Raw genomic sequence first — 27,624 nt, forward strand, 5'->3', positions numbered from 1 at the left:
GCCCCTGCCTCTATGAGTGCAGCAGGTCCACCATGTCTGCACCAGAGGAACCTGCTATGCTACCAGGAATAACAACTGAAGGAAACTGTGAACTGAATACCCTTTTGACTTGTGGAGAGGATATTGGGAGTGCACCTGAGCCCATTCATGTTTTTACCTGACTACTGAGGGGGACCAGCTATCAAAGTGTCACTCGGGTGGGAATTAGCTCGAGGAGTATTCAGCAGGTGTAGCTACAAATGGGAAAACCTTACCCAGGGTCACTGCCCTGTACACTAAGTTGGATTATGTAGTGATTAGTACTGCTGTGCAATTAAAGAGTACTTTATTTTCCCTAAAAGATAAGCACTGGGCTGTACACTGAAGGTACTGAACTTGCTGGTTGATTGCTGGGTTCTGAGCTCAGGCACCCATACTACCTCCATGAGAAACTTGTGACTGCTCGCCCTACCTTCCCTGAGAACCAAGTGCAGAAGGGTTTGTGATTGGTCCGGTTTGCAGAGCCATAGCAGGAAAAATCCATAGACTCCAGTGACAACTGAACTCAACTCCCATGGTTGGGGCCATGTACCCCCATCTACATTAAGGTCCTCGAATGAGGTCTGATACCAGGATAAGATGCTAAGGGCTTGATTTAGACTGCCGTAGTTCATCAGGGAGACCGAGTATTTTACTCCATCGCCCAGTTGGAATAACCACACTCTAGATTCAGAGATGCCCGCAGCCCCATTAAACATCTCTTACATTGGTAGTAACCTCTGTCATAACAGTTCTTGTTCACGCATTGAAAGTGTGCCATCAACATGATGGAGCCGTATGGTACATTTAGAATTTCTTTTTTTATTTTCAAAAAGAACATCCCAAGGCATGATTTTCTTTTTTTAAATAAAAATAGAAATGACCCCCTTGCAGTGGTGTGCGGTCATGAAAATGTTTTTACTTTCACTTACCTCCACATTTTGATGGCGGTAAGTGAAAGTAAAAACTTGCCATTTGTTTGCACACTCTAACTAGACCAGGGGACTCCAAACTTTTCTGTAATGAGAACTACGTCCGCTCAAAGTAAATCATCCTGAGCTACTAATGTTATGAGTGTTGTAATAGTGATTACTTCAGTGACCATCCCATGCAACATTACGAGCAATAATCACCTCAGTGCATCAGGGGGGTTACCAGTTGTAATGTCAAAAAGGCTTTGAAAGTTTGGAATGCCTTTAACTAGATAACACTTAATGGCATCTGCAAGGTATTAATATGAGTAATAAGCCTACTCAGTGACACAAAATGTATTACTCAAATATCAGCTTTAAATATTTTATTCAAATTCAACTATTTTATCCAAACATCAGCATGAGTGTTCCGAAAAGACACAAATTTTGTCTTGTATACACATTTTTCAAATTTGGGATACATTTAATAATTCAACCAAACAAAAGCATCTAATTTAATAGGTTGGGTGTGCAGGAGAGCTACATACAAGTAGGTGGAGAGCTACTAGTAGCTCACGAGCTACTCATATGGCAAAACTTTAGACGGCCCTCGCTTCATCGGATTGACTCCGCCTCTGGCATACTGAAGGTCTGTCTAAATTGGGCAGGTGGACCTTCACTACGGCGCAAAGGGTGCTCATCACCATTGCGAAGAGGTAACCTTTCTGCTGCACTCTGCAATCAGGCTCAAAGTCTAGTGGTGGTGTCTACCCACCTCATTGAATTGCCAACTTCGATATGACCCTGTCAAGGTGCATAGATTTTTATAACACTCACTATGTTCATTGTGCCTATTTCTCAAAGTAATTTCATATAATGATAAAAAACAGAAATAGATTGTGAACCCTTTCATTCATTTTGTAAACGTGTCTCTTCAAAAGCAGCCAAGGCTTTCTCCTGGAAGTGGTAAAGGGGTTGGAATGCAAACATGGTATTACACAGTAATTATAGGCTAACAGTTTTTGGTTTTACTAACATTGTGGGGGTCATTACAACCTCGGCGGTCTTGCAAAAAGACCGCCGAGGCTGCGGGAGACAGAATACCGCCATTGTCGGCGGTATTCCTGGCTCCCTATTATGACATTTCCGCTGGGCCAGCGGACGGTAACAGTGTTACCGTCCGCTGGCCCAGCGGAAATGTCACATCATCATTGCTGCCAGCTCGTAATAGAGCCGGCGGCAATGCTGATGTGCAGCGGGTGCAGTAGCACCCGTCGCGCATTTCACTGCCCGAAATGCGCAACGGGACTATGCCTGGGGGCCCCTGCACTGCCCATGCCAAGTACATTGGCAGTGCAGGGGCCCCCAGGGGCACCCCAAGTCCCCTTACCGCCAGCCTTTCCATGGCGGTGTTTACCGCCACAGACAGGCTGGCGGTCGGGGACTCATAATCCTCAGGGCAGCGGTGCTTGCACCGCTGCCCTGAGGATTATGTATGTTGGAGGGGCCGGCGGTATGGCTGTGGCTATTGCGCCATGGTCATAATTGCTGGCGGAACACTGCCAGCCTGTTGCCGGTGTTACCGCCACCTTACCGCCGGCCGCCAGGGTCGTAATGACCCCCCATATGTGTAATATACTTACTTAAAGGTGTTTTCACCCAGCTCTCTTCATCATTTGGTCTCTTGTAGTGTGATTCACATTTTGCCTCCTCCTCCTACCGCACACCGCATGGGTCAGCTTACTTCAGCCACTGGCTAACTTCACTTTGAGTGACGCATTTTGCTCTTTATGAAGGAGCCCATCCTCACACAAAGTAGTTCTCTTGAGTCTCAGTGTTTTTGTTTCGACTTTATTATTAAATTGTGACAGCAGGACTATTTCTACCAGCTCTTCATGTGTGCAAAAAGCCCATTCTAGCTTATTCAGTTCCTGTATCCTGTGAAAGCTGTTGTGAATTCCTTTTAAAGTGCCCTTTGGTTTTCTGACTGCTGGTATTTCACAGTAGACTGGAATGTGTCCATTTGAAACTGTTCTTTATGAAGTTATCCTCTTTGTGCTATGCACCCAGTGAAGTCAATTTATCACTCTATTACTTTAACTCATGCCGGTGAGTATTTTCAATGAGGCCGACAATCACACCTGTAAACCAGTTTAGTCTGTATTTCCTATATGTATCTGTGTTTCCTATATGTACGGCTTTCTAGTTTGCTTTCAGCGCTCTTATATGTTGTGCTTATATAGATTTAACTATTATATGCCTAATTGGAGTTATACTGTTTATTCTAATTTGCTGAAATGTCTATCTGTTCCACCCGTCTGTCCGTCCATCCATCCAGGTGCACAATGTTCCGCAGGGAGATGTGATATTTTCATCAGCCCTAGATTTTTATGGCAGATTGCTATCATTCTGCCATATTTCATCCTAAATGTCTAGTGGAAAAACTGTAATTTCCAGAATGCAGAGCGATGGAGGCGCTGAAGACAGCACCCGAGAACATCTCATACATAGTATTTGAGAATGGAGACAACTTTTTTGAATTCCATCCAAAATTGTTCTCCTGTAGAATTTAAAACGTTTTTAGCACGTCGCCAGTGAGTGTATGTACTGATGCACCCCGGATTTGAAACAATCTCAAACTCACCAAAACTAATGACAAAGTAAAAAAAAAAAACTCGCATCTGATTGGTGTATACCATGTATACCTAGTCGTAGGCGGGACTGCTGGGAGTGGGCCTACAGCATTTTAGGCTTGCCTTGCACTGTATTAGTTTTCTTCTACCAGAGCACGCTTGGTTAACGCCTCCCACACGTCAAATCGTTCTCACAATATTCTCTTAACCCTTCCGAACGCTGGGGTACCGAGACATTCCGGATGAGGTAGGAAGTTTACACCGAGCAGGGCAGTCGGCTTGCGCTTGCGTTACGCTGCAGAGATGCTTGTGGCGGCTAAGAAGGGCATCTCAAGCGTTCTGGAATGTGTGACACGGAGGAGGCTGCAGTCTACGATTTATATTAATTTGCAAACGATTTTCATGTGCTTCTAAGGTCTTGTTTGTGAGAGTTGTTTTTAATAGGGCCATCCCTGTCTGTTTTTTCTAAGGAGGAAGGGTAGACTTGGAGAAGCTCATGTTATTTGCTGTTTTTGGGTGTCCTTTTCAGCGTTTTTGAGGTTGCTCAGACAACGATGGCTCGAGTCAGATGCTTTTTTTTATTTAGCCTTGTTGTTGTAAGGAGTGCCAGGACCAAGTCCTGCTTTCCTGTAAGAAAATAGATGAATTTCGGATGCTGCTGGCACGCTTAAAATGCAGAGCAGCGACGGGGGTGGATTACACTCCATTTCTTGTTAGCATTGGCCGGTTCAGTGCTCCCGAGGAGGCGAGAAGTCCGGCATTGAAATTTCCAGACTTTCGTTCCTTTTAAAGAGCTTTACCGCGAGGTTCAATAAACTGAGGCCTCGTGTCACTAGGACGTGAGCATTTTACGCAAATTTTGTGCGTTAGTTGAAATGAACCTAATTATATATTTAACAGAATGCACTGATTTGTGAACTTGAAATTCTAGGCCTGGCCTGGAGGTGTCCTGCTCCTTAACCCTAGAGCCAGAGCCACTCTAATTAGGTGATTCTGCAGATAATCCACCACCTACTGCATAATTTGCTAAATTTACCAAAATGGATTCAGTTTCTAGTTTACACTGAACAAAAGTTACTAAAATAATCCGCCGGTCGTGTATCTGTAGTAAGGCAGTCCCCTGCAAAGGTTAACCGATGATCTTTCAGTTTCTTATTGCTCTATTCAGGTGTTAAACTGATTCTAATGAGGTGCACCTTAGCACAGAGAGACTAATAATTATTGAACTATCAAAGTATTAGAAGGATACTGTCACAGATTGTGCCGTACAATTATTTTCCCCATATCATTTTCTAAATGTTTTAATCGGTTCTCGATGTTTGCATTATTATGGCCCCATTAGCCCAAGGCTCTTTAACTCTCATCCCATGCATCCATTACCAAGGTTCCTAGGTCCTTGCATAACTAGTTAGGGCAAGACAATTTTTTTCTTAGAATTCTGGGTCTTAAAGGCTTTTTATCCCCATTTAAATCCAGGACTACAAGCCCCAGAATTCTAAGGAGAAAACGGTACTGGACTAACTGGTCATGTGTGGATCTAGGAAACTTGGAAGCTATGCTAAAACCTGAAAGTGTGGCACAGTACTTTGTTTAAAGGTAAATAATAGATTAGGTAATTCAGGGAAGTAATGTTCTGATTACATTGCATGACACCTGTACAATGAATGGTGTGGTCATTTACTTGAGTCAGAAGCTTCACAAAACCCTCATACAAGGCCAGGCTTTTTTTATCCTGTGCTGTATGGAACTAGTAACACAATATATACCAGCTTATGCGTCTTTTCGTTGCCATTTTTTTACTTCCTTTCTATTTATTTCGCTCTTGCACATCCTTTTTCCTCCATTTCTTTTCCTCCATTCTAGGGTAACCAGATGTCCCGGATTTGCCCAAACAGTCCCGGTTTTTCGATGACTGTCCTGGTGTCCCAACACTTGTTCCAAAAATGGACAAATGTCCTGGATTTGAGAGAGGGTCTGGTGAGCACTAACATTTAGCACTGTGCTCAGAAGGCCCACGTTCACACTGGCCCTCCCATGACACCATGGACATGTGGTTAAGGCTGTGCTGCTGTGCTGCCTGACTTTATTCAGGCAGCACAGCAGGATTTAATGGGGGGAGTGAATCAACCCCTGCAGAGCCCATCACCGAGGCCAGGATCACAGAGCTCCCCTTGCAACACCTCGGGCATGGCCGAGGAACTATATATATATATATATATATATATATATACATATATATATATATATATATATATTTATATTTATTGCACTGGTCAGTGCAGGGTCAACATTTATTCCTATTTCTATGTCAATGGCTGTCCGTTTATTTTTGTTCTGAAAATTTGTCACCCTACTCCTCTCTCCCTTTTTTGCTTTTTGGTGCCCTTGTTCTGGGTCAGTGGCTGGTGTTGAAAAACAGTCCAGAACACCAAAAACGAAAACAACCTGTCCTTAGTAAGTACTATTGGGTTCATTAATCCCACTTGCTTAATGTTGCTTAATTTAAATAAACCAAGACTATTGCTCAGAGCTGCAGATCATTTTGCATGACAACACAGAAAAGGAAAATTGTGTTTTTGAGACATGGAGTTATCTTATGATCCTGCATTTGATAAGACTTTACAAGATCAATATGAAGAGTGAATCTGGCTGGTTTTCAGCTGCAACTTTGTTGAAAAGGAGGGTTAGCAATTGACACCCTGCTCCTACGACAAAGATTTTAAAGCCCTGGGTTATTTTTTCTTATGCAGGGGTGTGGAATAATAAAGTACCTACTTGTCTATAGGATAGGTTGCTTCATAAATCTATTTGTCCTGTAAAAAACAAAATTCACTTGTCCCCTTGGTGCCACGTAGTGTGGTGACAAATTATGGCAGCAATCACATTCTGTAAGAGCTCTGATAATAGCCCCTGATTATACCAGGGCTAATACTATAGTAGGGCTTGAATAGCGATTTCAAGCCCTACTATAGCAATTTCCTCATTTTGCCACTTTTCTGTAGATCTACATTCTTGGGCTGGAGGAAGCCCTTGAGTCTGTGCAAAACTACCAAAATGCATGTTTTAAGGATTTTCAACATCCATTCTTTAATCTTTTCCTATCCAGGGAAAGGTTGGAAAATTACTCCTGACAAGGATAGAAGCATAAGTTCTTACAGGGTTGTGGGGGGGAAGTGGTTGGAGGGAAAATGAACTTACAACAATAGATTTTACACGAGCAAATCTACACGTGCATATTTGCTTGTGCTAAAATACTGTTCACAAATATGTTCTAGAAGTACGATTTCCTGGTGCCCTTCTGGAAATTCTTGTGAATCCCTGAAAGCCACTTATGCAAAGACATATACCATGGGTGCCTTTTTGTGACTTTTTAAAAAGAATTGGCCCCCCTCTTAGGACTGATGCCCTAAGAAGCTTTTTCTATCCATCTGTCTTCTGGCTTTACTGTGAGTGCTAGCATTCTGCTCTTCCACAAGGAGAGTATTGGCACACAGTTCTGTTGCTCGGTGCCATGAACTACTGTGGCAATGTGTGCTTTATGAGACCCAAATCTTTTTTTGCTAATGTTTGTTACAGTGGCAAGGGCCTGGAATCTCCCACAACAATAAAGTGTTACAAAAGCCATGGCAAGACATATTGAGAAAACCAAAAGCCTGACCACCAATGTTGGATCGGTTGGCTTTGCCAGTTCTTGTTTATTTTCATGTTACCCATAATCTTGTTGAAAACTGTTACACTGATTTTCCAAGATGAATATGTTTTTTGGAAATACTAGCATGCATCAACAGAGTTTACTAAATGATGCTTCAAAAAAATTGTACTTAAAATTTCACAGTGATTAAGAAAAACATTGTTCCCTACTTGCATTTTTTCTGATCATTTTTATTTTGAAAGTAACAAATCCTCAGTCTTGCTTACAAGCTTTTTCAAACATTTGCATCTAATCAGAGAGCATTCTGGGAGCACTATACATAGCCTTATATTGTTAGACTTTTCAAAAGTGTACGTGCACTTTTTTTATTTTTTACTGGGACCACTGTCAGTGGTTCATTGTGGCCTTGCGTATATTTAGACAGCTCACCTTTAATAATAAGGGCTTTGTGTTAATTAACCATGAATACAAGTTCAAAGAACATTAACATATGGACACAAATATTACCTCAACTGCTGATAGTTCCCTTCCCTGTAAACTGGCAGCCAAATTGTTTGTGCTGCATGGGGGTGTTCACAGGCGGAGCAGGAATCCCATGCATCTCTTTTCTGTTTCCCTGGTGAAGAGGACTATGCTGCCAGATATAAAAAAAGCAAATATATCTCCAGGTACATGTTCAACCCTTTTGCCCAAGATTACTGAAGATCCAGGTTTGGCACCAGACTGTGTTGCCAAGTTTCTTGGTCAAGCTCGACCCCTTCATTCACCTGGATAAAATATTGAATCATGCAGTTTAGGTGGGCCGAATGGTCTACAGCACTGTTGCTCACTATCTATACGTCCAGAAGATGCTGCAGTATGTCGTCCTGTTAATGAGGAGGTTGATGGCACGCTTATTAAGGACTGCTTGCTGATGAATGCCTTGGCTACTTTTTAAATATGAATCCATTGTTTTTCGCTTATTTCGATTATCCCTCTACCCCATGCAAATTGTGGGACATAGACAGGGAAGTTTCTCATAGCTGTACGTAATGTGATTCTGGAAATGGACATTTATACCAATTATTGGATTAAGGACGGCATTTTTCACAGCTTTGTCCTGTAATATTGGATTTGGGGACATGTTTTGAGGCTGCTCCAACAGGCAAGTGTTTGGGGAGCAAATTTTTTCGCATGTCCTCTCTTTGTGGCTGGAGTCAAACCAGATGTTTGAATAGTTGTGTTACACCGAGGAGGCCTCAAGGTTCCCATAGAGAACTTCAGTATTTAATTTTCTTGTAGTGATTTGTTGCAAGACCTACAGTGCCTCCACAATGGAGGTTCAAGAAAGTGCCAACAGCAGGGAGCAAAGAAAAAAAATAGTGTACGCTGTATTAAGAGGATATGATTGAAAAGTTTCAGAAGTTTTTGTGACTTCTACAGTATTTTTCTTCTAATATTTCTTTTAAAAATATTTAATTAGTTCTCAATCTACCTGAGTATGTGGTGAAGGTAGTGTAGTCTGTTTTTTTTTCTCCCTTGGGTTCTGATTATTATTATTTTTTTTACACAGATTTTATTGATTTTCAATAACAGAAACCAAGCAGCATGTCATGCATATTCAAAACACATTGTTATACAGTTGCATTGGCCATCATTGCTGTGACTACACAATTACCTCCTACCCCACCTCTGCCCTCCCCCCATGATCCCACCAATCCCGCCCCATTGTCCCTCCCAATAACAGTGCTAGATGATAATATACTTTGTGTAGTCCGATGTATCATATTTGTTTAGTGAACCAGAAAGGATCACTAGCTGTAACTAGGAGTTAGTCCATGTTTAGGGGCCAGACCCTTCGACACAGAGGGGATGTATAGAATATGTGATATAGTTCCTGCTATTAGAGGTCTGTAATCGGGGACCCTGCCGGTGAGGTTTCTGGGTGCTTCATGCTATTCACTATAGTTTCCCAGGCTCTAGCCATAGAACCTCGGCCACACTGGCTTCTCTCATCAGCACCTCTTCCTCATAGCCAGCTCACTTTTCAAATTCCTTCCACCATATCTCCACCTAGGGACCTCTCGGACCCTTCCAGTTTCAAGCAATCTCTTGTTTTACTAACACGAATGCCAGGTCTTGGAATCTGCTTGTGGCTTTGTTTGGCTGTATGTGGGAACCAGCCAAGGAGGCAGTGCTCTGGAGCACATAGGACCTCTCGCTCAATAATAACAGTAAGTATAGTGGTTATGTTCACCCAGTAGGATGAGTGTTGTCCAGACCATATGTATAAAGTCAGCACCCTCCTCCAATGCGTCGTGGGCAGCCGACAGTCAAGGAGTGAGAGCTTTGGCAAGCAGCTGCAGCCATGTACATCTAGTCGGAGGTCGTGGCGCAGCTTTGTTGTGGATTCGGCAGGCCTGCGTTGGAGTTGCAATGCCGCGGCCCTGAAGTTTGTCTGGTGATACAGCATGGCGCATCGTACTGCTCATTTCGGTGAATGGTGAGCAGGCTGTGGATGGGGGGGGGGTCTCTTCTGTAGAAAGGAGCTGAGCGGAGAGATGGTCTGAACAGATGTAATTCGGATCTTTGTGTTGGTGGCAGCCCCCCAGGGGTACATTAGGTTCCCCAGGCTAATCTGAGCAGGCCGGTAGGACTGCCAAGGCGGCTTGACTAGGAGCAGGTGCGACTTGCGGTCCCCGTGCTCCGTTGTGGAATTTGTGCCACACGCCACACACACCACCCCCCTCCCTCTCAGGGTTGCAGTGCTTTGCTCCCCCATCCAAGACTGGATCCAGCATGACACGTAATAAGTAACTGATATGGTATTTATTAATATTCTCTACTACATGCTTGCCTTGTGATTTCTAAGCACTAAAAAGATGTTTGTACTCAAGCTAAATACAAATACAAATTTGCTTCAGACTGGTTCCTTCTGGAAGGTAGCTTGTGGTTTAAAAGAATTTGGCAAGATTGGCTCAAGTAAACATTTTTGACGCGTTTGGGTAAGGATAGGCAGGGGGCCTGTTCTATATTTATCAATGTCTGCAAAAGCCAGTTTACTGAAATTGATGAATTATTGGTGTGATTAAGGTGATATGTGTTAATTATTAGATACAACCAAATGTGATATGTTTTAACTTTGCAGTATATTTGTGTTGCTACTATATTATATATTATTTCTTTTTTTTTTTTTTTTATCAACTTGAAACAAGTGTTTCTTGATACCCTAGGTACCTTATCTAGGATTTCCGCCCAGTCTTTATATGGTATGGGACACCCTAAATCTGTTGTCCACTTATCTAGGAGAGCGGTCAGAGGGAGCAGCATATCCCCCTACGCTGTTCTGTAAAAGTAAATGAGAGCTTTAAAGGTACCACTGATGTGACAATGTATTGGCAAGTAGTGTGTTTGGGCTCTGTGCTTACCCAGGACCTTCGTCACTGCTGTATGCAACAAAAAATGTCCCCTGGGTAAATTGTCTTTCGGAACCCTTCAAAGGGGAGGAGTGCTTCATTTTCGAATAGGTCACCCAGCCTGGTTGCACCTGCCTCCACCCATTCTGCCAAGACCCGCCATGAAGCAGCACGTCCAAGTGCATCATAGGGATATTCGGCGCATACAGGGTTTTTATCTTAGTCTTTTGTAAACAACGAACCCAACATTTTAGCAGTACGTGAAACTACTTTGAGTCTCTTGCTTTCAAGTGACTAATTGTAATAAGAGCCTTGAGGAGTGAGTGGGCTTCCGGTACATTGGGTCTTGTGGCACATCTGGGTGTCAGATTGCTTGCCATCCACTGCATCAGTCACTGAAGCTGCACTGCTAAATAGTAAGACTCAGTCTGGTGTTGCTAGATCTCCTTCAGTCTTGACGTCTGGAAGGTGTGTAGTGCCACACAGATGTGGCCTGCCCTAATAGTACAGCTACTGAGATGGAGTCTCCCCCAAGACATAGTTTAGGGCATCCATATGGGCAACACAACTAACAAATAAAGAAGCTGCGAAAGTGCTATCTTTTTCAATAGCGTGACCTTACTCGCTATTGAAAATGACGGTGTTCCCCAGAACTCAGTGATTTAAATCCATAATTGCTTTACCTATACTGCCTTCCAACAGATCTGTGCAATCATGGAATATTTTGACACCTTGATATGGGAAACGTCAAGATTCCCACTGTAGCCCCAGCACTTCCGGAGGTTGGCCATGTGCCGCTATGGTCAGAAACAGTTGTGGTTTGCACCAATTAACCCTCAGCCCCAAAATTAAGTGCACTCCCAGAGTGAGTTGATACATTCTTACTAAAACCATTATACAGAGATCAGTTTTCCTCTAACAATCCAACTAGCCCTAAGGAACTTGGCAACAGCAATCGTTAACATCGAGCAAATGTCTGGTCTGAGAATTCGAAGGGCAATGTCGGACCTGCGGACTCCCAGCAGACTACAAGCCGAGGCCAGCCATTTTCTGTGAGGCAGCGTATGCAGGGCAGACAAATAAAACAAGAGGGAGGTTTTCAGTAGGTGCTTTGCAAGCTGGGGAGATGGTTGTTTCTTCATATGACCAGTGACTGGTAAGTGATCTTAGAGGCAAGGTCCCTATGCTGAACTGGAAGTACAATTTCCTTTCTCTAGGCACCGTGATTATGTCCCAGAAGGCCTCGTATTTGCACGTCTCTTTTAGGTTGGCAAATTCTCATGATAGTGTGGAGTGAAGTGCAACCCCTAGATCTTCAGAGTCTACCGTTTGCCAATACAATTTTTTTAGGTTGATTTTTGAAGGAAAGAAGGCAGTAGTTGGAGAGTCCCAGAGTTCTCTAAGCCCAAGCGAATAAAGTAACCCCTTGATGTGTCTGAGCCAGGGGATACTATGAGAATGGTCAGCTTCTAAAATGACCTGCAGGGCTACAATAAAGGAAGCAAGCTCTGGGGTAGTCCAAAGACGCTGCCAGTACAAGAGGCTACGTAGGTGGGCCTTGTGGCCAAAGCCTTTCACACCTAGGTCCTTAAAAATGTGGAACAGTGGAGTGCTTGGCAGGAAGGACACAAGATGTTTTAGGAAATTATTTTCAGAGATTATTTCTTGGGCTTTGGCATAGCCCCATAGTTCAGCCCCGTAAAGAGCAGAGCTCACAGCCTTGGCTTCATATATCTGGATTGCAGGGCGTATTGGTTTGGTGTGCGAGAGATTAAAATCCTCTATTAAAACCCCCGTTGTTTGCTTTAGTTTTAGTGCCTGCTTTGCAATACGTGATTTCCAAGTCATTTTTTTCAGTTAACATTAGGCCAAGGTAACTAAATGTGCCCACCTTTTCAAGTGGGGTACCCTCTAGGATTAACTTCCCTCTAAAGGATCTGTGGGGATTGAGTGTCATTAATTTAGTTTTGGAGGAATTGACTTCAAGTCCCCGTGTGAAACAAAATTCCTCAACGCACGTGAGGAGTCTCCGTAATCTGCTTGGGGTCTTGGATATCAGAAATGTATCATCTGCAAAGAGCAAGACCGGAATTTTTGGCGTGTCTAGCAATGGTGCATCAGCCTCCACTCTAAGTAGAGAGGGGACAATATCATTAATGTACAAAGAGAACAAGGTGGGGGCAAGGACACACCCTTGCCGTACACCCCTTGACACCTGGATTCTGTCAGTTAGCTGCCCCTTGTCACCCCACCTGACACATGCATAATTACCCTCATGAAGCTGAATTAATAGTGAAAGAATGTGCTCGGGGATTCCCATTAGGGAAAGAACTTCCCACAACTCGTTACGGGGTACTAGACCGAATGTGTATTTCAGGTTCACAAAGGCAACATACAGATTCCCTTTGCCAATGAAGACTGTCTTCCAGGATAACAGCAAAAACCTGAGGGCTTGCTCAATGGTGGATATTTTTTTATGAAACCCTGCCTAAAGAGGACTAAGAATGTCATGTTCAGCCATCCAGTCTTGCCCAAAAGGCAGTGACAAAACACTTTCTGCACACAGTCTACTAAGCTAATTGGCCTATGATTACAGGGGAGGGCTCTGTCACCCTTTTTAAAAATCAGGACTGCAATGGCACCCTTCCAGGGCTCGGGGATTGGTGCTCCACATGCTATTGCATTCGATATGATGGTGGTATATCTTGACCAGATTTCAATATTGATTAAAAATAACTCTGCTGGAACACCTGGTGTTCTGCCATGCTTTAGAGTACCTAAGGAATATGCTATATCCGCATGGGAGAACAGTTGCTGCACTGGAGGGGTGGGTGCTAGAATGATATTAGACCAAGTGTCCTTATGTTCAGAGGTTATACTATCATGGTCCTAGGATAACAACCCACTAAATTGGTCTACCCAGTCCTTTGGAGCAATATTAGTTGTAATGTTCAGTGCGCTATTTCCTGGGCAGCGTGCTGCCAAGGACCAGAACTCACTACAGTTCCTCTCTCATGCAGCGTCATTAAGTGCAGCCCACAACTTGTCATATTGTTCAAGCTTGGCTTTACAGATGGCTTATTTGAAAGAATTTCTAGCTGAGCGAATGGCCTTTGCATCCTTCGATTTAATAGCTTGGATTAAGTGTTGAGAAGTTTGAGAACCAACACTCTTTATTAAACCAGTGATGCCTACCCTTAAGCCTCTTGCCATCAGGAACTATATCTGCTGAGAAGTGGACCGCAATGCCCTCGAAGCATGAGGTGTGAGTTAAGCTTATTTCCTCATTGGGGATTGCGGGATCCACTGCTAAACTCATCAGTGTGGTCTTTAATCAACATTTAGCATAGAAATTCAGTGGTAGGATCCATTTTTATGTGCTGGTTTCAATAGAGGGACTATTAAGGCTATATAGGTGGATGGCGGCAGCAGGCCCTCATTCTTGGCAGTGTAAAAAAAAAAAAAAAGTTTACTAGTTTAGGAGCGAGGTTCTCCATATAGGTGTGGCATACAGCTCCACCAGAAGGACATCAGTGCCCGGTGTTCTCCCTCTGGGCATGGCCTGTATCGCAGCTCAGATCTCTGGTATGCACATAATTGATTTTTAAATGTATTGTGTCTAAAACCATTAGCACCTTGGTATATGTGAAAATTGACCTGGTAGAAACTGACCCCTCGCAGCTTACTATAGCAGCTAATGGGTTGCCAACAGAACTGAACAGAAGGGGCAGGAGTCTCGCAGACCAAGCAAAAAGAGGGCAAATATGCCAAGCAGCACAGCCAAAAGTCTAATAACAATGATGGTGGCCATTTCTATGGTTCCCAGCTGTAATGTCACGATCACAGGAAAGAGAATGGAGCTAAGACTTATTTCTATAATTCCATCTATGTGTGCTTCATGTGTGGCAAGGAATGGTATTCTATGAATGACCACACAGTGAAGCATTCTGTTCTGGCTGCTCCTTTTCTTGGCATTCTCCGCTCCACAACCAAATACACCAGAGAAGGACCATTTGGGATATTGTTGCCATGGAGGTCTAAGAGGCAAAGACACTCGCTGACGCGTCATCCAATTTCTTGTGCTGTGGGTACGTGGCTGAATGGGATGACAAGAAAATTACTGTAATTAGAGATTCTGGTCCCAACAAATCTATGCTGGAGAAGGAGCTTGTGGCCCCAAGAACCTTATCCAGTTTCCATAAGCTGGGCTTACTAGGCATTTATTAACTACCCCTTTGCCAGAGAAGAGATGGATGTTAATAGAAAGAAAAGACATGGTCATCACATGGTCGGGTATTTCATGGGCACTAGATGCCTTCTGGGCAATGACCTCATTTTACCAGAGTTGGTGTCAGCACAAAGAGTATTTAACAATCCCCAACCCTAAAAAAGGTGTCTACTTGAGAGGAGAAACCTCAGGAGGACGGAAGTGAGATCAGGCCTAAGATGAGACAGATGCGGGCCTGGTGTTTCCTGCTCGAGACAGAGTAAGCTGAGCACCCTGAAGGAGACCAGGTGGTGGAATCTGGGTGTCCGAAGTGTGCTCAGTAGGTCCAAAAAGTGAGGCAGTGTTTCTGATGTCCACTAGTCATTTTTCCTGAGACCAGGCATGCTACCATAAGCATAAACACTGCTACTATGATCTCTACAGGAGAAAATGGGGGTTGGGAAAGAGAGGGAAACCTTCAATAGTGCAATCTCCACAGTTTGGAAAAATTGTGGAAGCAGTAAATCCTAAGCCACTTGCAAGAAGTAATCTAACTGCCTCGGGAATGTACTGCCACAGGAGCCAGGGCCCACTGATTATTTCATCAAGGTTACACCCCTCCAATTTCAAAAATAAAATACTTGGCTCAGGCCAAAATAAAATTGTGAAGCAAAGCAGACTTGCCTGATGCCCAGGATGCATGTTTCTTGAAAAACCTGGGAGATTATCAAGAGATCCTCTCCAGTCTCAGGAGCAGCAGTTAAGGAAGCAGAAATCCCTGGCTTTCTAACAGGCCACAACACTAGGCACTAAAGACCTTGTAATGGAGAACTGACTTAAGAAGGGAAATAATAAAGCAGAATGTCTTGCAGTAGAGGAAAAAAGGGATAAACTCAAAAATGGGAGTGGTACATTCTCTGTGACCCTTAGAGTCAGGGTTTGGTTTTCTGATCCCCGGCGCTTAGGACTTAAGCCCTCATTACGAGTGTGGTGGAATGAGGACTGCCACACTTGTGTTGATAGTCAAACCGCCACACTCCAGGTGGTCTGACTGCCACATTACAACCTTGGCTGGTGGACCCGCCTAAAGCCCGCCGCGCTTGCTAGAAACATGGTTCAAGACGTGGTGACGGCGGCTTGACTTGTACTCAGCAAAGGCTGGGACTCTGCCATGGAAAGGCTGGCGGAAAGCCAGTGCCAGGGGCCACAGGGTGGCCCACTGCACTGCACTGCCCATGGCATGGGCAGTCCAGGGGCTCTCCTGCCCAGCACCCTTGGAATGCGATCTGTCTGCACAGTGTGCATTCCAAGGGTGCTGTGTGTTCCGGTATTGGCCTCGGCTTCCTCAAGGGATTTGGTAGGTTTCCCTACCAGGTGCCTTACTGAGCTTGAAAAGCGTAGCCATTCAGCATGGAAAGTGGGACAGTATTGAGATTTAGCCACTCTGCTGACTCGTATGTAAAAAAACAATGCCCAAAATAATAAAAATGTCCTCTCTTGCCATACAGATGGGGATGCTTTAGTCTCCCGTGTAGTAGAAAGACAGGCTTTTGGGATGGGATGGAGATTGATGTCTTGGTCAGCCGGGACCCCTCCCATTATTTTATATAAAAATATTCCTGTCATTAAATTACCTCTTTGCCCCCTTCCCCAGGAGAGGCAAATTAGAGCAAACCCCATCCCCAAGCCTTGGTGGGGATGGAACAGAAAAGACTGGATAATGTCCTGCATGGTGTGGGTGTATGTCCCAGTCGAGGGTAGATCTCCTGCAGCACTTCGCTTTCCCCAGACTTGAAATCCCTGGTCTCCAGTAAGCTTTAAACCCCTTGACCCTTAGAGGGGGCACATTAGGTGCAACCTCCCCAATCGGGATCAGTCCTCCTATTAACTGCCAGGGAGGGCAAAAAACCTCTCTTGCCCTTTCTGGGTGGGGTTATGGCTCAATGCTAGTGTGACCCCCCCTCCCCTTTTTTATTTATTTATTTTTTGGGAGCCTCTTTATTTTTTCTGTTTGGATTATTGGCCTTTCTGACCTCTGGGGGCTGATTTTGAGTAAATACATCCAATCCAACCCCAGGGGAGCAGATGGGATGTGAAGACCTCCCATCTGCTCCCTGAGAGGGCAGAAAGTCAGCTGTGCCCTGGGGGAGTACTAGCCCATTTGACATGGGGGGGCTCCACTGCCCCCCCTTTTAATTTTTTTTTATTTTGTGCACCTACATTTCCCCTGGTGTCTAGTGAGCTTTCTGCCCACTAGTTGGCTGTAAAGGCCTCCTAGCTGCACCCCCTGGGGAAGTTTGAAAGACTGCGTCAGGTATTTGATGGTGTGGAGATCAGCCCAATGCCTGGATGGGCCTCCCCACCCCTTTTTTTATATTTACTAAATATCTCCCTGGGGGTGTCTTGTGGGTTTTATGTTGCAGGGCAGATTAGAGGTAAACACCTCCTTTCTGTGCTTGGGGGTGCTGAGATATGCCCCTGAGCACTGACACAATGAAAGTGAAATGAGCCATGCACACTGATTGTCATTTCACAATGAAAAATAAAAACAACGAAAAAAACCTTTAGCTGCTGGGGAAGCACTCCTCAGCATCCCGAACTCTAAATATCAAAAAAGGAAACCACCAACTACTCCAATTTAGAATGATTGCTGCCTAGACAACCAACCAAACTGGTTTGGCACTTCATTGTTCTAGACAGATATTTTTGCTAGCCATCTATGAATGTGGATTGTCTATATCTTACTGGGTTTTGTGGGGGAAGCTACTAGCTTGTTGAATCAGCCATGAGAGCAAGGCAACTTTGGCCACATTTACTTGTCCCCACAGTTTGGCAAGTGAATATGTAACACGTGACAACAGCCCTGTCACTTTATGGCAACCAGGTTTGTTATTGCCAGACAGTGACATGGGCACACTTTTGGTCAGTCCCTGAAGGTGATTTTAGCCGCTGGCACATGTATCTTATAGACTTACTCCCGTGGATGTAGCACTTCTAAGAGTCTGTGTGACCCGTTGGTGAGCAACGCTAGTATTCTAGGTAATGCCCCTTCAGCCCAATCAGAATAAGCTAAAACGTTTTGGAAACTTGACTACTGGTTTGAGCTTTTGAAAATGTAGTATTATTTCTAAGACACTCTCTCACTAGTGCTTCAGTTGAGGCCACCAATCACTTGGGCTGCACCCATGAACCAAGCTAAGGATACCAAATTAATTTGTAGCATCCAGTTTCAGATTTCTTCACATTGATGTGGTGTTTTAAATGAATAAACTATAAAGTTGCTTTTTGTGTGTGTATATACTGATATAATTTAATTTTGTAAACAGTTGTTGCCCCCATGGGTCCATGGAACACAAGTTAAAAATCACTGATATAGATAGGTTTGGGGCTGGCAGTCAGGTATGCAATGCCCATTGAGCTGAAAGGGATTCAGCCCTCGCTGTCTGGTCCTTGGTCTGGGCTAGTCTGTGTGGGAAAGCGGAATATTCTTTGGGGTGGTTGTGAGACCTCAACAAGTCATGCCACTATTCTGTATTGGGTCGAGTTAGGTTACTTTAAATCAAACTTTAGCTCAGTCGAAAACACAACACAATAAAATTCCACTCCAATTTATAAAAACAGTATAAATTGTAAAGAGTAAATAAACACCAAAATGCAAAAATATCAGATTAGGGGAACCAGAGATGGTGATTTTATTTTATTTTTAACTGTCAAAATGTGCAGATAGCAATGGTTGTGTATCTGGTTACGCTGGACCTGTCAAAGTCAAAAGTTAATGCCAACTGCAATAGAGCGAGAGAATGAAACAAGGACCAGATTTGTCCCAGTGATAAGTTTACCTTCTGACAGTTTTTTCTGGAGGACTTTTCTTGACGGCTGGTCGGATGGCTGGCTGGCTGGATCTGACGAAGGGCTCATTGACAACTGGGTTCTGCTAGCCATTTATCTCAGTGAAAACCTCCACATTAGACTTAAAACTGCTTTCAGTGAGGTGAACCATCAAATTGAATCCCACTGGCGATGCACTGTTGACGGCTGTGGTTTGGCGGTAGTCCTGTGGTCGTTGCTGGTTCTTTTAGGAAAAAGTTAGAAACTTTTTCAAGTGTCCACTTCTTTGCAATCTATCAGGGACAGAATACACTCTGGCAGCAGCCAAGGGTCCAGGACCTTATGGGCATCATTTAGTAAATTAGGACTCCGTATCCCTGAGGCAACCAGCAGGATCCAGGGCAGATTCAGTTGAAACTGGTCAGCTGGGCTCTTCTTGGCTGCAGGCTTCTTGCAGCCTTTTGTGTTCCTGGAACTTCACAGGAGGTTAGCCAACTAGCCCTAGGAGTCCACTCGTCTGTCCTGGGTTCAAGTGGGAACAGGTCCAGCCATTGGGGTTTCTCTCCACAAGTAAAACAGCAGGATCAGTCCTTCTCTGGTCCACCTTCGGTTCAGCAGGTGCAGTCTGTTTTCCACAGGTCCAGTAGTTTTCTGAAAAAGGTACCCAAGGTTTCCACCTATATGCCTGGCACTAGCTTGTGGGTGGGGATGGCTCCCTAACCAGTAGGTACAACATTTCCAAGGGGCAACCCCACCCACTTAAACAGCATGTCCTGTGTGTATGGACCTAAATAATCCCAGTGTCCTGCTCTGCCAAAATCTAACATGGCAGAATTGCTCGACCTTTACCTAGCGCTCTGTGCACACCCCAGGGATGAGTCTAGGGAAATAGTACCTCACCTTGTAAAACCATATCTGGGACAGGTAACACCCCCCATCCCCTACCACACCTACACACACACCTACACGCACACACGCACACATGCACACACGCACACACACACACACACACCCACACCCCTACCTGGATAGGTGCCAGTCTGGCTGCTTAGACAATGGCAGGGCAGGCCTTGGTGGGAGTTGCATCTGCCTGTGACCGAGGCTGCTCCTTTGAAGCTTGAACAGTTGGTGGACATCACCCCAGGCCATTGAGTCAGGCGGGGGTCTACTTCCTCTCAGCCAATGCCCTTTTGATCCCTTGCCTGAAAGCAATTCACACCTTGCAGCGGGATGCCAAGTGACAATTGTGGATTTTCTCAGGAAGGGCTAATAAATGCTTTAGGCTGAAAAATGCAAACCTTTCTAAAAGCGTTCATTTAAACATAGTAATTTTAAATCCAGCTCTACCATCAGATTGATTTTAAGTTCCTATCAATTTAAGGCTTTGAATCATGGGTCTGGCTAATCCCAAACCAAAGGTTTACAATATAAGGTGTAATAATGTTACCCAGAGCTTTTCTATGTAAGAGCCAGCCTTTCAATCATGACAAATGACTTTGGAAATTTCCCACTGCCAGGACATGTAAAACTTAAGAGCCCATGTCCAGCTTATTAAGTACCATGCATCATGCCCTATGTGCACTTTAGGGCCTACATTAGGGGAGACAAACCAGTTTTATAAAGGAATTTTTTGGTCTGGCAAAAGGTACATTTTACCAGCTTTAAAACTAACATGCTACGCTAGAGTGGCAGTCCTAGAGTCATGTTTCCAATTCACTGCTGGGGTGGGTACACTGTCAGTGCTGCACTCACTAGCGAAATTTAACTTGCAGTTCCTGAGTATGCAGAGTACCATATACTAAGGACATATAGGTAAGTTAAAAATGGAAATAATGTATTAGCAAATTGCCATATACTTCAGGGTCGGAGCACATAATATTGGGTGCTGGACATCAGTGCAGGGGTGTTCAGAGTCTGTAAACCAACCCTTAATCTAGCAAAACATGAGGGTGCTCCTGCAAAAGTGGCATTTCCTAAGTCTGGCTGCCTAGTTCCATTACAAATGTACTTTTTTGGCTCTTCTCTCCTAGCAAGGCCATTGTCAACTTTTCAAGCCTCCATTATGTTTTTACACAGCCTCCCATGTCCCCTGCCTCTCTTCCTGTGTCTGCAATGATGTATGCTAAGTGTCTGGGGCTCGGTGTGAATTCCATCTCTCCTCCGCCCCCCCTCCACCCTTGTTTAAAGGGAATGCCCATTATTCTGTAAATAATTGACCTTTTATCTGGCATGAAAACCTCTTACTGCTCTTGCTTTCCCAAGAAAAGTAAACAACAGCATTTCTGTTGTTGGATCAAAAATCTTAGCTATTGCTTGTTTTATTTCTGTAGTGCTATTATGGGGTTTTTGATCACACCACACTAATTAAATGTAACCTAAATGAAAATAAATGTTGCATTATGACATTGGGGTAAGCAAATGTTCATGATAGTGGTTTTGTACAGTGTTTCATAAAATGTTTCTGCTATTTCTAAGCTCTGTAAATAACATTCCACTATTACCCAAATTAATGGTACTCTTAGAATGGGGAATATGCCTCGCCGACCTTCAAAGTTGTGACCAGAAAGTATCTGGATGTTTCATGAGGGACCATTTATTTAGCTCCTCTACCAACCATTTTACCTAATCCACGTGATAAGCATCTGTCTGCATATGGGTTTATGGGCCGGTACTGTAGGCAACTTTGTGCAATCTGAGGGGCATGGTTTATTTCCAGCAGGAGCATCTCAGCCTTTCATCCTTCTGAAATTGATCAAATGTGTAGTGCTTGAGTGCTTGAAGGCCTCATTTAGAGTATGATGGATAGTGGACAGCCACCAAAACGTGGCTGATGTCCCATCTAGCAAACTTGTGGTTATTCCACTTTATTTACAGCTTGGGGGGAAGGTGGGTACCCTGTTTCTGACAGTGATGCCTCCACTTGCTCAGCCAGTGGAAACCTTTGACCAACAGGCCATCAATCGCTGGGCCATCGGTTAATCTATGACAAAGTCCTCTCTATTTAGGATGTGCCACCCTACATTTTTCCTATTCATGAACAGGAATCCAAAGGAATGACCCAGGCATGCTCGTTATGCCTTTTTCCATAACAAACTCTGAAGAGTGTGCTCATCAACCATGGTGCCAGCTCAGCAGAGCTTAACTGCCAATAATGGAGCTGCTGCCTCTCAGCTGAAGGCACAAAGATCTCAAACATCTCAGTGAAGATCTGTAAGTATGGCAGGCAGTCTTCTGCCAGATCAGAGGACATCCCTCCTCTAACCTGGGGGATAAGCCAACTTAATCTAAATAATGCCCTGAGTTACTAAATGCAGCACAGCCAAATCTTTTATATAACATGCATTACATAAGTATATATTTGTTAAATTAAAAACAAGTGTTCATGAAAGTTATTAAAGTGGATATAAAGTACAATATTTTAGAGAAGAAAAAAGGTGTTTAAGAACACTATAGAACAAATGTATTAACATTTCTGGAATACTGCATGGCGTTATGTAGTTTGTTATGGTGTACTGGTGATCATTCAGGATTAAAGGTTTTGTCTAGATCTATAATGAGATGTATTGAGAAGTACCATAAATAATGTACAGCCTCCTTACTTTGCTATCTACAGGAGGTGCAAAATATTGTCATGCTACAACTATGTTCCTGTTGTTAAGGTAATACAAAAAGCACCACAGGCAAAAAAAAAATTCCTATGGCACTGATAATTCTTCCGCCGTAAAATAAAATATTGCACAGCACACTCAGCTATAAGGTTTGGATCTTGTTTGTGATCTTCTTTAAGACACTACACTGGTGCCTTCCACTCAATATCAGAGTTTCTTGTATCTGTAACCCCCATTGTGTAACGGGGAACTAGGCACTGATAAGGCAGATTCAGTTCACTCAGAAGTACCAAATGTTTAGATTGCCACAACAGTTCAGTTTGCTTCCATCAATCACATGCACCCAGTAAAAGTCTTAAGTTTGCATGGCATAATTCTTTATCTGCCTTGCGTTATTGTAGTTGCAGCTCTGGTGTGGGATGGACATGATCAGTGGTCCTCCTGTGCCAGCAGCTCATGTACTGCAGGGACCTGAAGACGTAACCAATTGGTTAATTGGTAATGGGGCACTACAGGCTCACTCAGTGGCACGCATCTTCCCAGGCTAGATGTAGATGTGGTAATTAGATGGGCAGGTGAGCCTCTGTGCCAGTCTTGGGCAGTTGTGGCCTTTGAGTTGATCAGGGATTCTGCATCAGTGGCTGTTAGGGATTTCCAACTCTGACACTGGCACCAGCAGCACCAGTGTCTGGAGCACACAAGAGAATGCTGTTGACACAAAGATGCTTGGCAATTCAAAGTCAGTGCATCTGACAGCAAAACCCACTCAGGGAGACCAGGTGACCCACTCACACAAGTGTTACTCCTGGCTTTGCTTCCTTTCAGTCCTCTGCTTCCTTTGGTTGTACTTAATTCCATGGACACACTGAGTTAGTCTTTCTGGATGCTCTCTCCTTCTGCAGGACCAGACTTACAATTTCCATTTCTCAGCAGGCAGGCTTCTATGCACTAGGTAGACCCTCTGGTTGAACAGCAAAAAGTTACAGACATCTTGTGATAGCCCTCTCACCTCTAGGAGTCTGGCTGTCATGCAGCCATCGGGGCTGGTCACATCGCAGTCCTTCAAGAAATCTGCTGAGCACCTCCCCGGGTCATGAAGAATTTTGAACTGGAACAAAGTGTGGTGATTTGGATCCCACTTTCATACCCATTTTCCAGATGGGGATTATGGATCATCTGTCTATGGTTTCATAGTCATTTTGGGTTCATTCTTTTCAAATGTTATTCCCTACATGTTCCTCAAACACTGCCTTTGTGCAAGGTGATGTTTCTCAGAGCAGGTAGTAACAATGCCGGCTCCAAGCAGAAGTATACAAAACAAGGGCACATTGAAGTATGAGCTCTCTCCACTTAGCTGTCATCGGCCTTCCTGAAGCAGGGAAAAGGCAAAAGGGCAGATACTTCCTCACCTTCAATAACAGAAACTACAGTCCCACCCCTCACTCCTACCATCCACCAAATAGCAGTGCTGAGGAAGAACTATTCAGTAGGCCTTTACTAACAAACTCCTCATTGAATTTCTGAAGGTACCCCTGTCTCCATCCACCCTCACTTCAGTGCCTGAATCTCATCCCGGTGGCTACAGGAATGCAGTCAATATGCTTCCACTGTCCATTTTGTGTCATTCTAAACCGGGGTCCATCCACAATGGAGCCCACTGGTCCCAGTACTCTGACTGTCACCACACAGAGTTCTATCATAAATGGGCTACATAAGCACTGCACATACTCTAACTCAACACACATGAATGGTCAGGGCAATGACATGGGGCACACATAACATCGGAACTTTACATGAGAAAAGGTCAGTAGATTACAGTTTCCTTTATACAACGAAAAAGGTGTGATCACGTTAATGATTTTCGAATCTTGCATCCGAAGCTTGATGTGACTTAACCATAGCATGGTTACTAGTCTTAAATTCACTGTGCTTTTTGCACCCCACCACATCCTAGAAGAGGTCCTGGACATCACTTTGCCAGAGACGGTCCTAGTGATCTGCACGCAAGCTAGATAAGTGTAGTACCAAGGCCAAACATAAAGTCAGGATACCAGTTTCACATGCAGTTGGTCGCTCATGATAAGGATACATGCATGTTATTAATGTAGGGGACATTAAAATCCCAAAATTATTTTTCATTTGACCATGAAGGGTGCTATGATGCTGTAAACATGATTTTATCTGTGTGTGTGTGTGTGTGTGTGTGTGTGTGTGTGTGTGTGTGTGTGTGTGTGTGTGTGTGTGTGTGTGTATATATATATATATATATATATATATATATATATATATATATATATATAATCATCTAAAGGTACTCCTGTGTTCCTTCCAGCGCTCGCCTATCGAGGTTGGTGCTCAGTTAATGGGCACAGGACCCATTTTCAATCCACTCCAAAAAATGTATATAAATCAAAATCTGGCACTCCTTGCAAAATCAATGGTCTTCATTTATTACAAAAATCCATAAAGCAGAAACATAGGGCAACGCGTTTCAACCTTCACGGTCTTCTTCCTTGGCCCCTCTTGCAATACATATATAACAGAAGAAATGTGGCCCCGCCCATTGACTAACTATATATACCCTCATCCATACACATAGAAGAAGAAAATTCCCTTTTTTTTTTTTGAATATATGTTTATATATATACATAGAAATTTGTTCGCTTACATTTTCTTTTCATTTCAAATGTCCATTTTATCTGTTCTTCCCATTTTCAATAACAAGTGTCATCAGAAATAATATCGTTGGGTGAGCCACTATTTGTAACACAATAAATCATCAAAATTAATATTTAAATAGGCCTCTCAACAGAAAATAATGAATAACCTGAACCGATATTATCAGACCCTGCCTTTGTATCATTATATCAACCAATATGAACAAAAAGTCCCTCATCCTTATTCAATCCCCAGGGAAAACGACTGTTTAACTGAATGATGTATTCAGACTCCAATCTCCTTAATTGTTTTTCTCTGTCCCCTCCTCTCGGAGTGGCAAGGACCCTGTCTATACCAAAAAATCTCATTTTCTCAACTTTCCCCTCATGCTCAAGATTGCAGTGTCGCGCTACTGGATACGTGGCATCCTTATTCGATATTGCTCTCCAGTGCTCAAGAATACGTTTTTTCAGAGGAAAGATTGTGCTGCTGACATATTGTAATCCACATGGACATTCTATTACATAGACGGCAAAATCTGAATTGCAATTAATATACTTTTTAATATTCACTCGACTGCCCGTAGGTAACTCATATTGCTTCTGATTTGAACTGTATTTACATGCTTTGCACTTGGTCGCTCATGATAAGGATACATGCATGTTATTAATGTAGGGGACATTAAAGTCCCAAAATTATTTTTCATTTGACCATGAAGGGTGCTACGATGCTGTAAACATGATTTTATCTGTGTGTGTGTGTGTGTGTGTGTGTATGTGTGTATATATGTATATATATATATATATGTATGTATATATATATATATATATATATATATCATATGGCATTGTGAGAAATTAGGTTGTTGGCTGACAGAGGTGTCAGCCCTGATCAAGCAACAGCTACAATCCCTTGCGGAGTGAAACACAAAGTCAATAAATTAATCTTTGCTTAACCCTGGGTAGCGTGGCACAAAAAGCAGTTAAGCTTAACTAAGAGGCAATGTGTAAAGAATGTATGCAGCATGCAAACAGTAATAAGGAGAAAGCACAACACAAGTGAAATCCCACACCAATTTAGAAAGAGTAAATTCTAATATATTATTTGACACCAACACATCAAAAATCCAATTAGTAGAACCGGAGTCATTCATTTTTTACGTTTTAGTGCCCAAAGGATCAAGGGCCTGATTAAGAGTTTGACGGATGGGAAAGCTTGGCCATCAAACTCCTGACAGGGTGGCCACTGCCTTTGTGGCGACTACCCCGCCAGACCTATTAGGTGTTTCCCGCTAGGCTGATAGGCATAAACCGTGGTTTCCACCTGCCGGCCTAGCGGGAAACAGGCTCCAGCATGGTCTCTGGCTCATAATCGAGCCGGCGGCAATGCTGTTGCCTGCAGGGTGCACCAGCACCCCAGCAATGTTCACTGTTTGCAAGGCTGACATTGAACATTGCAAGGGTGCTGGGCAGGGGAAACCTGCACTGCCCATGCCAAGTGCATGGGCAGTGCAGGGGCCCCCCTGTCCCTCCTGCACCTTTTTTTTTTTTTTTCCACCAGCCTTTCACTGCCACGAAAAGGCTGGCGGAGAACGAGGTTCCAATCCACAGCGCTGTCCTGGCTGATTGTGACCTCCACTGTCATCAACCAGTCGAGATCGGTGATCCCGGTGGAGACGGCTGAGCCCTGGCAGCCTGACTGCTGGTGTCATAATGTGTGGCGGTTGGACCGCCACAGGAGCGGTGGTCCTGACCACCACCGCGGGGCTGGCAGTCTAAAGACCGCCAGCCTCGTAATAAGGCCCCAAGAACCAACTGCAGTAATCTAGTTGCATGAGACTGGGTCAAAGTCAAAAACATTAGACTGCATGGAACGCAGTTTGGATACAAGAAGTGGATTGGGCTGGACAGCACTTAACTTTGGACTTGGAAGAAATTTTGAGAACAATGTTCTGAGAAAGTAAAGCACAGCGGGGCAAGGCTGCAGGCCTGTGTCTGAGAAGGGTGCATTGTCATTGGGTGCTTTGGTTTGACGCTACGGTGAAGATATCTCTGTTTGTACTTAGTCTGTTTTTTGGGGGGGAAATTGGAAAATCTCCAGCAGAGTTAGACAGAGGGCTGGAGATGAAGACATTTTGCTGCACTTGGATGCCCTCTTGGCGAATGACCACTGAACAGAATTTGCTGCTGCAGAAAAGAACATTGCAGGAGAAGCTTCGAAGTCAATCTGACCGGCTATACACCTTGGGAAGGAAGGAAGGAAGGCAGGCTAGCAGGTCCCAGTCTCCTCTCCGTTTTCAGATCAGTTTTTGGTCAAAGGTTTTTTAAGTCCTCAGTTTTAGATTTTGGTCATTGAGGTACCTTTTAGCACCACAACCAAAGGTCCAGGACTGGTGGGACACCACTTGGGGGACGGGGGAATAAGAGGAGGGGGGGAGAAGGGTTCAGGACTCGCGGAGGCTGGGCCCAGGTGCGGCTTCAAGATTATGGGAGTCTTTTGTGTCCCTGTGGCTCTGAACAGGAGGCAAGCAACAATCCCTGAAGTTACTTCTGGCAGTCCTTGGTTCAGGTGACTCACCTGCCCTGGCTCCATACTGGCTGCACTGGCAATGTGAAGGTGCTAAGTTCTTTATGGGAAGGCAGAGCAAAGCCTATTCAGTTGGAAGTGGGGCTGTCCTGAGGTCCACGCACCGCCTTGTCCCTACCTAACTTTAT

At 44.0% G+C, this 27,624-nt stretch overlaps 1 protein-coding gene across 1 annotated transcript in view; it reads left to right on the forward strand.

Moving 5' to 3' along the window:
* The first annotated feature begins 3,789 nt into the window (after nt 1–3,789).
* Nucleotides 3,790–27,624, forward strand: part of PYGL (glycogen phosphorylase L) — a 141,523-nt gene continuing 117,688 nt past the window's right edge. The window contains exon 1 of the mRNA XM_069208675.1: nt 3,790–3,809. Coding sequence (XP_069064776.1) covers nt 3,805–3,809 — 5 coding nt within the window. The 5' untranslated portion in view covers nt 3,790–3,804. The remainder of the gene's footprint in view (nt 3,810–27,624) is intronic.

Source organism: Pleurodeles waltl, chromosome 9 (assembly GCF_031143425.1).
Source record: "Pleurodeles waltl isolate 20211129_DDA chromosome 9, aPleWal1.hap1.20221129, whole genome shotgun sequence".
In the NCBI taxonomy this organism is placed as follows: domain Eukaryota; kingdom Metazoa; phylum Chordata; class Amphibia; order Caudata; family Salamandridae; genus Pleurodeles; species Pleurodeles waltl.